Consider the following 15,396-nt stretch of genomic DNA (forward strand, 5'->3'; position numbering starts at 1 on the left):
GCGCTTAAAAACAAGTAGTATAATTTATCCTCTTTTCTTTTTTATGCTGGACTATAATGGTAACCCATGCCTCCAATGTTGACCCTGATTTTTTATACTGAATTGACCTGCGTTATGCGCGTGTAAATAAGGTAATGTGTGTGAGTGTGCGTGCGTGCATTGGTGTGTGTATTGCGGTTTACATGATTTTTTAATGGGGCAACGATTCTAATTCTATTTTCGTTCTTTTCAGTTGTTACTATTGTTTAGCCCCTAGTCAGCCTTGATCAACCACCCCTTCGTTTTCTTATGTGCTGGGAACTCAAGATCACACTGTCCCTCTCGTTTTTTTCTAAGCCGGTTAGGTGTGATTAGAAGGGATTCAACTGCTATCTCTAACAAGATGAACTACCTTAGAGAAAGCTCTCTCCTTGGCTTGCTGCCTTCATTTTTGTAAGTTTGGTAGTACAACGAAACATGACTGTTTTCCTTTTCAAACAAATTTATTCCTATCTTTACATCTCAAGTGTTTACTACTCAATTTTAAAATCTAAACAAAAACTTTTTCCTTATCCACTTAAATTCAGTTAATTAATAAGAATTGTTATCTCGAAAACCAGGCCTCGACTTTCGGTTACAAACTCAAATCAACAAAGAAGCAAAGAATATATTCGACTGCTTACGAATTATATGTTGTATTAACGACAAAAATTAAAAGAAAAAAATATATTTTTGTTATTTCCACATCTCGGTACTTTTCAAATGCTTGTTTAGGTTAGAAGATATGAAATAATAGCGTTATCATTTTTTTTTAGATATTTTTCTTATATTTAATTTGCATTCAGGTAGGGGCAATAAATAAATAAATAAATAGAAATAAAAAAGTAACTCTTTCCACGACATTAATAACACACACAAAGCTGCGATAATCCTCTTGTGAAAAATAATACTGTGAATCATACTATCTCTCCATTTAATCATTTAATACATGTAAAATAGTAATTAACTGAATGAAAAGAACAAACATGTCACCTTTTTGCTCAAGTAGAAAATCCACAGGCACTAACTTTTTAGTAGTAGTAGTAGTTATGATAGATTAAACGGAACAGCCTACTACATGTGGAGGTGCAGTGGCCCAATGGTTAGGGCAGCAGAATCGCGGTTTCGATTCCCAGACCGAGTGTTGTGAGTGTTTATTGAGTGAAAACACCTAAAGCTCCACGAGGCTCCGGCAGGGGGTCGTGGCGAACCCTGCTGTACTCTTTCACTATTCTTTCTTCCTGTTTCTGATGTACTTGTATTTCAAAGGGCCAGTCTTGTCACACTCTACTTCACGCTTACACGTGTATGTGGAGTGCTCAGCCACTTGCACGTTAATTTCGCGAGCAGGCTGTTCCGTTGATCGGATCAACTGGAAACTTCGCCGAGGTTGACTTCTGCTTTCATCTTTCTGAAGGCACGGGCCCTGGCTTGGATTAATATCCCCTCGGGGTTATCCAGAAGTGATGGAAAGCGACCAGATAGTCTGGGAGGGTTACTGCTTCCGTAGCCGAACGGAAAAAAACCCACTGAAGTATCGGGACCTTACAGTGAACTAACCGCGAAGTTCTTGTCATCGTTAGCAGCTCGCCTCACCGAGGTGTCAGGTGATGCCTCCGAGGGCGCTTGGCTTTCCCAACGCCTTAGCCTCTCCCGTGTCACATTGACTAAGGGGCGTACTGGCTTGCTTCAGTAGGTTCCGTTAAACCGTGTGGTGTGCGACCAGTTGTTGTTATAAGAATAAAAAAAAATTCCCCACAAATGGTTTCAATACAGTTTTAACTGAGAGATTTGGAAAAGTTAGATGAAAGTTTCCCGGTAATTTTCTTTCATATAAATAAATTCTTTTATTCTTTTACTTGTTTCAGTCAATTGATTGTGGCCTTGCTGGAGCACCGCCTTTAGCCGAACACATCTACCTAAGAACTTATTCTTTGTAAGCTTTGTTAAGCTATACACAAACAAACTAGTGGAGACGAGAATATATTTACAAAAGGTTTATTACTTTACGTATATCAGGGCTTAAGTCGCCAGTTATTTCTGTTTAGTTAATTCAGATTCATTTAACGCTCACTGCTAACATTATTTTATTTCCCTTCTCTCTCCGGAAGTCGAACTCCCTAGCGCGCCCGCATTGAAGTTCGTCTGTCATAAATCTTGCCTACACTAGTACTTATTCTATCGGTTCCTTTTGCCGAACCGCTTAGTTACGGGGACGTAAACACACCAACATCAGTTGTCAAGCGATGGTGGGGAGTATATATGAAAATAAAAAGAATGAAAAGCACATCATGTCAAATTGACAAAGAAAAGAAAGAAAGTTGAATCCCCTCTCCCTAAATTTCACGCCTTGTACCTATAGCAGAAAGAATTATTATTATTAGATCGCTCTGCCTCCTTTTAAATGGGAAGGACAGGCGGTTTTTATATGCCTGGTGGCATATGGTGGTTGTCTTGGGTGTGCTGTGACACCCAATGCCACCAAATTTCAAGCAGGGGTATAACTAAAGTTTTCCATTTAGATTTATTATTAAATTAATGAGTAAGAGTCATACTTATAATGAATTTGCCATTTTTGATGGGTGTGCAGTGCACACCTACCATACCCAGAATATACGACCTTGTATGGTGGACGAGACTGAAAGGGTTGAAGATAAACACTTTTCTCTTTGACCAATTCCTCATCAAACTCTTCAAGATTCACTTGAAGAGGAAAATAAGGGTGGAGAGGGCAGGGTTGCCTTCAAGCCATTTTGTTGAAAGGTGGACCAGAGTGGCAAGAATGGTGCGAGTGAACAGATCTGCCCTGAGCGTGGGCCTGTAATCAGAGATGAGGAACTGAAAAAAAGGCACCTGCCTTAGAAGTCAGGAAACGTTTTTTTTTTCCTATGTTAAACCTGTTTACACACAAAACCCTCATAACAACACTCGCTCATATATATACACACATACACACACTCATATATATACACACATATACACACATTCTTTTGCCATCCATAATGTTTTTCTTGATGTAAAGCCTTTGTTGTCATTAAAGGAATCATCATCATCATTATTATTGAGATTGGAATGGTATAATGAATTGGACAATGCACGTCATTGAATGATGTTTTTCTTTATTAGCTCTCTGCAGGTTTGCTTTGTCTTATGTTGCAGTTATTTATCATATACAGCTCTGCTAAGTCTATAAATGAATTATATATTTATATATGAACACATAACCCCCAGATCCTCATTTTATTCGAGATTTTCATGTGGTTACCTTGCCAACGAATTTCCCTTGGCCATTGAGATTGTTTCCATTAAAAGACAAAAGTTTAGTTTTCAAAACAAAGATACTACTATTGTATTGTTACATATTGTATTTGGTACGCACTAGTATAGTTAGTGTTTTAACTAATTATCTTTTAAAATGTAGATGTTTGTGTTGTGATATTTATGTAAATTCAAAAGAATGAATTTAAATTGAATCAAATATCTCCTGCTGTCAAGCCAACTTTTCTAACTAAACTACTAAAATTAATATTAACTGACTGATATACATAAAATGCACATGACTTGAGAATATCTTCTTGATCAAATTAGTTAATTCAAGTGTGATTATTCAAAAGACAGTCAAACAATTGCGATCAAATTTATACATAGCTACACAACTGCTTTTGTAGGTTTCACATTGAAACAATCCTCACATCAAGATTAGGTATCTACATACAATAGTTTATGTCATATGGGAACTTGAGGGTACATTCTGGCACCTCATCAGTACCATCTTTATCGTCCAGCTACTCTCACCCACCATCATATAATTCAGGGTAGCCATGTATCGCCTCTCTAGTGAGACACCTGTGTTTGTCCTTCTATCATATTTTAACCTCCAACACCTAAAATAAAGCCACATCCCCTCTCTTATATACACTCCTACTTAGGTGAGGGGCTTTTTTCCTTCCTTTTCTTTTCTTTATCTTACAACTTACTTGGTGTCACAATAAAAAAAAAAACACCCAGTACACATTGTAAAGTGGCTTTTTTATTTTTTATTTTCAGAGTCACTTCTCATTTGTATAACAAACTGAAATGGATTTACATGTTCCTGTTGTGTTTATATAGGTTTGTATTTGAATGTATGTGTGTACACTCACTCATGTATGTAAAACTAATCTATGTATATCTTTGGGCAGTATTCTTTATGATGACAGCTAGGCCAGGTGGTGTTAAATTAGATGGCAGCTTAAATCTACCACCCAAGCTGATAAACTTAATATGGCTAGGTTATGTCATTTCCGTCTTAGTATTCAATATCCCCAGATGGCTCCATACTTGTTCATGACCCAAGCATTTCACTTTCAATGGCTTTATCCACCTAGCTGTATGTAAGTACCATGAAATCAGTACAGTTCATAGCTGAAAGTATGGAAACACTGTATATTAACAAGTGCTTTTGTCAGCTTTCAAGTGCTCAGTTCAAATCATAGTATGGTCTATGAGTAACTCAGGTAAATCTGTACTGAATGATTCTATACCAAAACATCCTCAAAATTTGTAACATCATCAAGACTTTAGTCTTCCATATGAAATCTTTAATAACTTAAACCAGTGAAAGACAATACAAAATAGCATTTACTTTTGATCTTTCAAACTACTGCTTTTCATTTATTTGTGTAAAGACAGTATCTCTGTAGTAACTGTTTCAAACTTTGGCGCAAGGCCAGCTATTTTGAGGGGAGGCTGGCAAATTAATTATATCGACCCCAGTAATTGATTGGTAGTTATGTTGATCATGAAAGGATGAAAGGCAAAGTCAACCTTGCTGAAATTTGAACTCAGAACATAATGAGCTGGAAGAAATGCTGCTAAGCATTTTTTCTGATGTGTAGATGATTCTGCCAGCTCACCGCTTCAAGTATCTCTGTAATAATGGCATTAGTCCAAAGATTTGCTATTATGGTAACATTAACAAAATGCCTCTTCCACTGCTTGTATTGAACTGTTTCAACTTGATGAAGTTTGCATTGGTAAACTATTGGCATTAAGTTTGTTACACTATTATCAATTAAATTAATGGTTTTGAAAAGTAAAAAAATATGTCTATAGCAAATTCAACCAGGATATTCAGTTAGAACGTGAGCAGTAAATGGCAATGTCACTTCAAATTCACTTCCCATTCGAGAATCATGTCATACATAATTGTTGTAGATGTAATAGAGAACAACGATTACATATAGACATGTACATACATGTGTGTGTGTACGTATGTACTTGTTTCAGTCATTAGACTGTGTTCAAGGATTTAGTTGAACAATTCAACCTCTGTTTCAGTAAACTATGATACACATTGTGCCTTTCTTGACGAGTAGCCATTTTTTTAGGGTTTCATTTAACAGAACCTTTTCCATCAACACAAATGCAATGTGGTTAAAAACATTGATAACCACTGAGTACATAGAACAAATCTGATAAACATATCCCATCAATTGCTTTTGTAATGAATTTTTGAAGTTGCAAAGAGACTTTATAGACACCCTGTATAAATGCATATATGTCTCTATTATTAATATCTTATTGGATAAGGGAACAACAAACATGTATAAACACATGCACACATGTATATTTGTGTGTTTGTGTGTGCATATGTATGTATTATGCCAGTATATATGTGTGTGTATGTACACACCTCCACACACATATGCATTCAAACACATGTTATTTTTAATTTGATTTACATTTTAAAGCAGGAGATTGAGAACAATGAAAATTCTTAATATAAAGTTAATTGTTTTATATGTCATCACTGTAATTTAATAGAAACCAGTCTTATTAATTACATGTTGGTTGATAGGTGGGTGTGTTTTCCAGCTATGCTGATGAATATTTTTTTTTGACCCTTAAATTCTCTTAATCCTTCTTATCCTTTCTGTATACTACAGAAACTGAAGGGCAACATTGGTTAGAAGTCTGTTTGTGTGTGTGTGTGGAGTTCTCTATGTATACTTTTATAGACAATAGATGCAGGCATGGTTATGTGCTTAAAATGTTCGCACTGGAATCACAAGGTTTTAGAGGTCATTTCCATTTTGAATAATCAGCTGGTGTCTTCTACTATAACATTGAGTTGACGAATGCTTTGTGAGTGAAATTTGGTTGACAGAAATTGTAAGAAGCTTATTCATCATCATCATCATTTAACGTCCGCTTTCCATATGTATATTTGTGTGTGAGTGTGTGTGTGTTTCTTGTCTTGATATCATACACTAATTATAGTCAAAAGTCAGTCATAAAATGGTGTCATTTGTTTACAAACATCATCATCATCATTATCGTTTAAGATCTGTTTTCCATGCTGGCATGGGTTGGACTGGGGACTGGTAAGCCAGGAGTTTCACCAGACTCCAATCTGATCTGGCAAGGTTTCTACAGCTGGATGCCCTTCCTAATGCCAACCATGCTGAGAGTGTAGTGGGTGTTTTTTATGTACCACCGGCACAGGAGCCAGACAGGTGGCACTGGCATCGGCCACATTTGGATGGTGCTTTTTACATGCTACCAGCACGGGGAGCCAGTCTGGTGGAACTGGCATCGACCCATGCATGAATGGTACTTATTGCATGCCAGCAGCATGGGAGCCAGTCAGGCACAACTACAATTTCCATTTTGATTTTGATTTTACTTGACTCAATGGGTCTCCTCAAGCATGGTGTGTCACCCGATGATTCAAAGGTACTTTTTAAATGGGCTGGTTATGCGACACTGGTATAAGCTATGGTTGTGATCTCACTTTACTTGCCCGGTCTTCTCAATCACAGCATATCTCCAGAAGTCTTGGTCTTTTGTCATTGCCTCTGTGAGGCCCAACGTTTGAAGGTTGTGCTTCACCACCTCATCCCATGTCTTCCTGGGTCTTCCTCTTCCATGGGTTCCTTCCACTTTTAGGGAGTGACATTTCTTCACACAGCTCTTCTCATCCATACACAACACAATAACCCAGGCTATTCTTATTCTAGTGGCAACGCTCTCAGAGCATCCACCCCACTACAGACTTAGGTAGCGGAAGCTATCAACTACTTCTAGTTTCTCCCCCTGGCATGTGATGGTTTCTGAAATGAAGAGGGAACCAATTCCATGGTCCCCGTGAACACCATGGAAGATACCAGATTGCCGTCCAACATGCCCATTAAAATCTCCAGCCACAAAGATGTGGTCATTGCCACTTGTCTTTGAGGTAGCCTGTAGAAGGATATCGTAAAAGTAGTCCTTCTGATCGTTTGGTAGGCCCACTTGTGGGGTGTAGGCAGAGATAATTGTAGATATACTATTCTGCAAGACTAGCCTGAGCTTAAGCATTCTATTGCACACCCTGACTACCTTTATGACCTTATCCACCCATTTCTCTGCAAGGAGTATGCCTACATCCCCTACTCCATCACTGTTACCTTCCCAGAAGAACCTCTACAAAAAAAATTAAAAAATAGGAAGTATCCTGCCATCCATCAAACTGTTTGTTGTTTGAAGGACAAGGAGGAAATGTTATATTATCTCACTTGGAAACAGGCAAGAGTTTGTGAGCCAGCCATAGAAATAACTGCCTCTACAAGTTTTGTTTGATGACCCATACAAGCATGGAGAAGTAGACATTAAAATGATGAAGCAATGATGATGATAGAGTCGTACCCCCCCCCCCCCCCCCGCCAAGTATATATATGTGTATGTGTGTGTATATATGAATGTATGCTTTACTGAATGTGCAATGTCAATGTGCATGTTCGACAGAGTGTAAGCATCTTGAGAGAAAAGTTAAGCATAAGAGGAATCAAAGGTGGTGTGCAAGAGAGGCAACTGCACTAGTATGGTCATGTGATGTGTATGGATGAGGACAGCTGTGTAAAGATGTACCGATCTCTAAATGTGGAGGGAACCTGTGGTAGAGGTAGACCCAGGAAGACATAGGATGAGGTGGTGAAGCATGATCTTTGAACTTTGAGCCTCACAGATGCAATAACTAGTGACCGAGACCTTTGGCAGTGTAATGTACTTGAGAGGACCTGTCAAGCCGAGTGCACCCATGCTGGTAGCATGTAAAGAACATCTTTTGGACGTTGGGCATCACAGAGGCAAAGTGGTTGAATCCTTTTGAGTGTTGGGCTTCATGGAGGTAAAGTGGATGAGTTTCTTTTGAAGGTTGGGCCTCAAAGAGACAAAGTGGCTGAATTCCTTTTGAGTGTTGGGGTTCACAGAGGCAATGACCAAGATCTTTGGCATTATGTTGTGCTTGAGAAGAAGACCCATCAAGCCAAGCAAGATCACATTCGTGGCAGATACTGGTGTCATGCAAACTGGCGCCTGGGCTGGTAGCATGTAAATGCACTCTAGTGTCACTTAAATGGCACCTGTGCCAGTGGCATGTAAAAGCTCCCATTACACTCTCAGAGTGGTTGGTGTTAGGAAGGGCATCCAGCCGTAGAAAACCATGCCAAATCAAACTGGAATCTGGTGGAGCCTTCCAGTGCGCCACCCCAATCAAACCATCCAACCCATACCAGCATGGACAATGGACGTTAAATGCTGGTGATGTATGTAAATGAAGACATGAATGGTTTGTATTGCCTAGTACAAATCCAACTTAATTCGGTTAAGCTAATTCTCTCTCTCTCTCTCTCTCTCTCTCTCTACCACTTTCATGACTTGTTCTTTCAGTTTAATGCCTCCGTGGTAACTTCTTTCAAAAGCACTTCCTTTGTCATTGTGTTCATAATAATGCTACTATACAAGTCACCACTGAGGTCAACATATTCCTGATTAATTATACAAGTAACCTGTGCATGTCCTACTTTGTCTTATATTTTTAGCAGCTTGACTACCTTGATAAGCTTGCTCCTTTCCTTACCTTGACATTCTTAATATCTCTTTCTACTATATAACAGTCAATCTCAATAGTTGGTACCTCTATTAAGTCCATTTAAATTAATTCCTCTTTACCCACAAATTCTCCTCAACCAGCATCTGCTCATAGTATTGTTTACATGTAACTTGTCAGCATCTGTGAGGGTGAGTGTGCTGCTATCATTTCATATGTATTATTCAACAGAACTGTTCTAATATATTTTGACACATTATACATGTCACTCATATGATTATATATTTTTTATCTTCTACTTGTTTCAGCCATTAGACTGTACTCAAGGCTTTAGTTGAACAATTCAATCCCAGTACATTTAAAAAAAAAATGTATGGTACTTATTCTATTGGTCTCTTTTTGCTGAGCCACTAAGTTATGGGGACATAAACAAAACAACACCAGTTGACAAATGGTTCGGGAGACACATACACAAACGCACACTCATATATATATATATATATATATATATATATATATATATATATATATATATACACTCTCTGAGTGGTTGGCGTTAGGAAGAGCATCCAGCTGTAGAAACTCTGCCAAATCAGACTGGAGCCTGGTGTTGCCATCCGGTTTCACCAGTCCTCAGTCAAATCGTCCAACCCATGCTAGCATGGAAAGCGGACGTTAAACGATGATGATGATGATGATGATATATATATATATATATATATATGTATATATATATACATATATATATATATATATATATATATATAACAATTGCAGCGTGGAGGTGTTTATAAGCCATTTAAAATAACACACAAAAACCGTTAGATTCACTTCAACATTTAAATTTAATTTGTTAAAATATTTTCGTTGCTTTGAGACTGCGACCTGTTCACTGACAAAATTCTGTGATGCATCACAGAATCTTGTCAGTGAACAGGTCGCAATCTCAAAGCAACGAAAATATTTTAACAAATTAAATTTAAATGTTGAAGTGAATCTAACGGTTTTTGTGTGTTATTTTAAATGGCTTATAAACACCTTCCACGCTACAATTGTTTTCGTTCCAGCATACGATCTCAGATCAGGTCACTTGCTATGCAAGTACATCTCCCTATATATATATATATATATATATATATATATATATATATATATATCTGGAGCCTGGTGTTGCCATCCGGTTTCACCAGTCCTCAGTCAAATCGTCCAACCCATGCTAGCATGGAAAGCGGACGTTAAACGATGATGATGATATATATACACATACATATACATATACACACATTATATATATATATATATATATATATATATATATATATATATATATATATATATATATATATATATATGTGTGATGAGTTCTTTAAGCTACAAATCACAGACCATCTCCAAATACATTCTTTCTTTCTTTCTACTTTCTTTTCTGTCCTTCTTTTTCTTCCTCTCTTTCTTTCTCTCCTCTCTACTTTCCTCGTTTCTCTTTCTCCTTTTCTAAACAAAACTAAAACATCCTCTTTTAGATTTGTATAAAAGGTAAAGAAATTTTCTGTAAAATTTATATTTGAGGAGTGTTCATGAATAAGACAAAAGAATTATCCAAAATTCTGACTACCACCTTTTTCTTTATATATATATATATATATATATATATATATATATATATATATATTGTGGCACTCCATCGGTTACGACGATGAAGGTTCCAGTTGATCCAATCAATGGAACAGCCTGCTCATGAAATTAACATGCAAGTGGCTGAGCACTCCAAAGACACATGTACCCTTAACGTAGTTCTCGGGGAGATTCAGCGTGACTCAGAGTGTGACAAGGCTGGCCCTTTGAAATACAGGTACAACAGAAACAGGGAGAAAGAGTGAGAAAAAGTTGTCGTGAAAGAATACAGCCAGGTTTGCTACCATCCCCTGCTGGAGCCTCGTGGAGCTTTAGGTGTTTTCACTCAATAAACACTCACAACGCCTGGTCTGGGAATCAAAACCGCAATCCTATGACTGCAAGTTCGCTGCCCTAACCACTGGGCCATTGCACCGCCACAAGTGTGAGATGCTTACAGCACCTAGGTTTCCCAAGTGGTCACCTATCTAAGTACTCACTAGGCTCAACGTTGCTTAACTTCAGTGATTGTATGAGAACTGGTGCTTTCAATGTGTTATGGCCATTGTGTGTATATATACATACCTATACATATATGAATAATTATTACACTTTAACTGCTATTTCTAAATTTCGGTATGTGGTGAAGCAACTGTTGCTGATCCCTTAATTATGTTTATACCTATACATATGTATAGGTGTGTATATATACACACAAAGATTCCTTCAGGGAATTGGACCTGCTTGTTATGTAGAAAAAGTCTTGGGAGAAACTCCATAAGGTCTACCCAATGCAAGCTATGGACACCTAAGAGGTGCAGCAATATCACTAGAAGACTAACAGAGAAAGTAGTCTTTACATGTGGCAGATGTGCAGGTACATTAAACATCAGGAATGTACAAAAAAATAGACTCACTTAAATGTTAGTGTTGATCCTTAGAAGTAGTTGACAGTTTCTGTTACTTAGGTGACTAAGTTAGTAGTGGGGGAGTTTGTTCCAAAAGTGTAGCTGCTAGAATAAGAATTGGCTGGGCAAAGTTCAGAGAGTTATTACCTCTGTTGGAAATGAAGGGCCTCTCTTTCAGAGTGAAAGTCAGATTGTATGATGCTTGTGTACGAACAGCTATGCTACATGGCAGTGAGGCATGGGCTATGACTACTGAGGATATGCGAAGGCTTGAAAGAAATGAAGCTAATATGCTCTACTGGATGGGTAATGTCAGTGTGCATATATGACAGAGTGAAAGTGATTTGAGAGAAATACTGGGTATACAAGGCATCAGATGTAGTGTGCAAGAAGACTGCTCTGGTATAGCCATGTAATGCAAATGACGGAAGACAGTTGCATCAAGAGGTGCTGATTTCTAATTGTAGATGGAGCATGTGGGAGGGGTAGACCCAGGAAGATGTGGAACGAAGTGGTGAGACAGGATCTACAAGTGTTGGGACACAGAGGGGATGACAGGGAACTGAGACTCCTGGCAGTTTGGTGTGCTTGAAAAGACACATCAAGTGAAGTAAAAGCATGGCTGTCCTTGCACACAGGCTGTCCGTTGCATCTCTCCAGCTGAGCATTCCTAACCTTGTGGGTTCATGGGTGCTGGTGCCACATAAAAAGCACCCGTACCTGTGCTATGTAAATGTACCTATGCTGGTGCTGTATAAAAGCACCCAGTACACTCTGTAAAGTGGTTGGTATTAGGAAGGGCATCCAGCCATAGAAACCATACCAAAACAGACATGGAGCCTGGGCAGCTCTTCAGCTTGTCAGTTCCTGTCAAACTGTCCAACCCATGCCAGCATGGAAAATGGATGTTAAATGATGATGATACCTCCATCATCATCATCGTCGTTTAACATCCGCTTTCCATGCTGGCATGGGTTGGGCGGTTTGACTGAAGACTGGCAAACCAGGAGGCTGCACTAAGCTCCAATCTGATTTGGCAAGGTTTCTACAGCTGGATGCCCTTCCTAATGCCAACCACTCTGAGAGTGTAGTGGGTGCTTTTTACATGCCACCGGCACAGGTGCCAGTCAAGCAGCACTGTCATCAGCCACACTCAAATGGTGCTTTTTATGTGTCACCGGCACAGGTGCCAGTCAGGCGGCATGCTTAAATGGAGTTATGTACATATAAGTATATGGATAGCTATAATTAGTAGAATCAATTGTATCTTGCTGTCTTTTTTCAAATCTTTTGTTTATCATTTCAGAAGTAAAGTAAAATGGCTGTAATCCAATTGAAAAAAGGACGTACTTTAGTTTTTGTTGCCTTTGTTTTATCTGCATTTGGCTGTTATTTTGGTGTTAACATCTACATTGCATGGAAGCGTAATACCTGTTCTAATGAAGTTGGTAAAGAATTCCTTCGCGAACTGGTAAGTTAATGAATGTACAATAAAAAGCAATAAGAGATAAAAATTTAAAGTGGATTGAACATCCACTGCATCTTTTCATATTTGGTCAGTGCCATATGTTGTATTCCTGCACATGTACATTTCCTTAACTTGGATATGAAATAATTTGAACTTAGCATTATACCTTCTCATTTAAAATGTGTGTAGGACCATTAATAAATATTGCTATGAAAGAGATTGTATATAGTCTAAGATGGTACTTCTGTGATACAGTGATATAGTTAGAGCATGTACTACTCAGAGCACCTCTTGAATTTTCCACCCACTGCCCTCCATACAGGCTTTTATAAGTAGACTCAAAAATGACAAACTTGTAAAAGACTGCCTGTGGGAGACAGTCCCCATCACCAAAACCCCCAGCTACATTACCATTCTTGTAGGTTTCACATTGAAACAATCCTCACATCAAGATTAGGTATCTACATACAATAGTTTATGTCATATGAAAACTTGAGGATACATTCTGGCACCTCATCAGTATCATCTTTATCTTCCAGCTACTCTCACCCACCATCATATAATTCAGGGTAGCCATGTATCGCCTCTCTAGCGAGACACCTGTGTTTGTCCTTCTATCATACTTTAACCTCCAACACCTAGCATAAAACCACCTTCCTCTCTCTTATATGCACGCCTACTTAGGTGAGGGGCTTTTTTCCTTTCTTTTGTTTTCTTTATCTTACAACTTACTTGGTGACCTGTTTAGTGCTGTGTCAGGATTAAAAAAAAACAGCCAGTAGACATTGTAAAGTGGCTCATATTAGGAAGAACATCCAGCCATAGGAACTATGCTAAATCCAACATTGGATCCTAACAGAGCCCAATGGCTTCTTGAATCCTGTCAAAATATTTAACCCATACCAACATGGAAAATGAATGTTAAATGATGGTGGTAATGATAATGATAATTATGATGGTGGTGTATGGTGAAAAGTATATATATAGTCACCAAACACTGGTTTTGTATAGTCTTCTTCACTGAAAATAATATTTCTGTGAAATTTGAAATTGTGTAAATGGTAATTGAGTTCTAGATTAAATGTTTTATGGGATTCAATTTTGTTCCTCTCAGTTACAAACTCAAGTGCTGTTTGATTTAATTTTACCTTTTATTGTAACAATTACTAAAAATAAGTAACATAAATTTATTGGAGAGAATCAATCAACTAAACTCTGTTGTCCTACAAAAATTACTAATTTATCTAAATAACTAATGTTTTTACAGCCTGACTGAATCTTTTCTCTTTGTTTTTTTCTTATTATAGTGCGATTTATACCAAAAGAAAATAATTGGTGGCAACCTCTGTTCTTCTATATGTGTGACGAAAACGATAAAATTTGACCACTGCACAAACTACCGTGAAGGTAAAGTGGTCATTATAGCAAACACAGAAAAACAAAAGCACCCACTTATTCTGAAGTCTTCCCAGCACAAATATGAAAATTTCAACACAATATCATTCAAAATAGATGGCCGCATAGAGTATCCAAACATGGATTTCTTTCGTAGATTAATTTATGAATCAGTTTACCTGAACCTTGGAATAAACCTAACAAAAGGAATAGATGTAATTGAGCAAGTGTGGTCAATGAATCCACTGACATTTATGCAAACTGTGAAAGGATTCCCTGAGGCTTCACATATCTTAATGGACAGTGTGTGGTCTCTGATACAACAAGAAGAGTACTTAATGTTGCGAATGAGTCAGCATTTACCTTACATTCCTCGCCTCCATGGTACATGTGGTTATATGTATGCTGTGGAGAGCGCTCCTCCCCCCCAGATTTTTTACTCTTCTGTAGTTAAAGGTGGATGGTCTGCTCGAGTGAAGCTTGCTCTTGCCATTCTGGATGTTGTTCGTGCTCTTGACTCTGATTATCATGAACCTCTTCATTTGTGCGATGTAAAACCAGAGAACTTTGGAATCAGTGATGTTAACAACCAAGTAAAATTAATTGATACTGACTGTATATTCAGGGACTCTACCATCAAACAGATATTCCATAACAAATCCTGTAGAACAGATGAAGACTGTACATTTTTTGACTGTAAAGGATGGTGTAGAAGAAAGGTAGATAAATGTGCAAATGAACGCATCAACACAAATCTACAGGTAATTTAGTATAAATTAATTGTCTAAAAGCTCTTATACATTCAATACTGTGGCATAGTCATGGCTCTGTGGTTGAGTAGTTTGCTTTCCAACTACTTGGATTTGGGGTTCAGTCCCACTGCGTGGCATCTTAGGAAAGTATCATCTACTGTAGCCCTGGGCCAACCAATACCTTGTGAGTAGATTTGGTAGATGGAAACTAAAAAAACCCATCATATGTATGTATGCATGTTTGAATGTGTATATATGTGTGTGTACGTTTTTGTCTCCTTATCTTAACATAATATGATGGTTATAAGTGCATGTCACTGTCATACAAGTGGTGTCATTAATTTTCCAGTCTTAAGGTGGTGAGCTGGCGAAATGCTTAGCGGTATTTCG

The 15,396-nt window shown here is 37.9% G+C and overlaps 2 protein-coding genes and 1 pseudogene across 5 annotated transcripts in view; 1 reads left to right on the plus strand and 2 right to left on the minus strand.

Annotated features, from left to right (window-relative positions):
* LOC106870735 (prosaposin) overlaps positions 1–15,396 on the minus strand; it is a 105,011-nt gene that overhangs the window by 72,274 nt on the left and 17,341 nt on the right. The window lies entirely within an intron of this gene.
* Positions 1,818–15,117, plus strand: LOC149137575 (divergent protein kinase domain 1C-like). 2 transcript variants are annotated; one of them, XM_089351950.1, is made up of 4 exons: positions 1,818–1,836; positions 4,066–4,128; positions 12,698–12,862; positions 14,167–15,115. In XM_089351950.1, exons 3-4 carry the CDS (start codon positions 12,710–12,712, stop codon positions 15,022–15,024), a joined length of 1,011 nt encoding a protein of 336 aa, XP_089208076.1. In that variant the 5' UTR covers positions 1,818–1,836; positions 4,066–4,128; positions 12,698–12,709; the 3' UTR covers positions 15,025–15,115. The 2 variants fall into 2 exon arrangements, with proteins under 2 accessions (XP_089208076.1, XP_089208082.1); XM_089351956.1 differs by lacking the exons at positions 1,818–1,836; positions 4,066–4,128 and adding an exon at positions 8,928–9,060 and having other exon boundaries at positions 14,167–15,117.
* Positions 10,935–11,053, minus strand: LOC128250167 (5S ribosomal RNA; annotated as a pseudogene).

This window comes from Octopus bimaculoides, chromosome 1, assembly GCF_046866305.1.
Source record: "Octopus bimaculoides isolate indiv1 chromosome 1, ASM4686630v1, whole genome shotgun sequence".
NCBI lineage: Eukaryota > Metazoa > Mollusca > Cephalopoda > Octopoda > Octopodidae > Octopus > Octopus bimaculoides.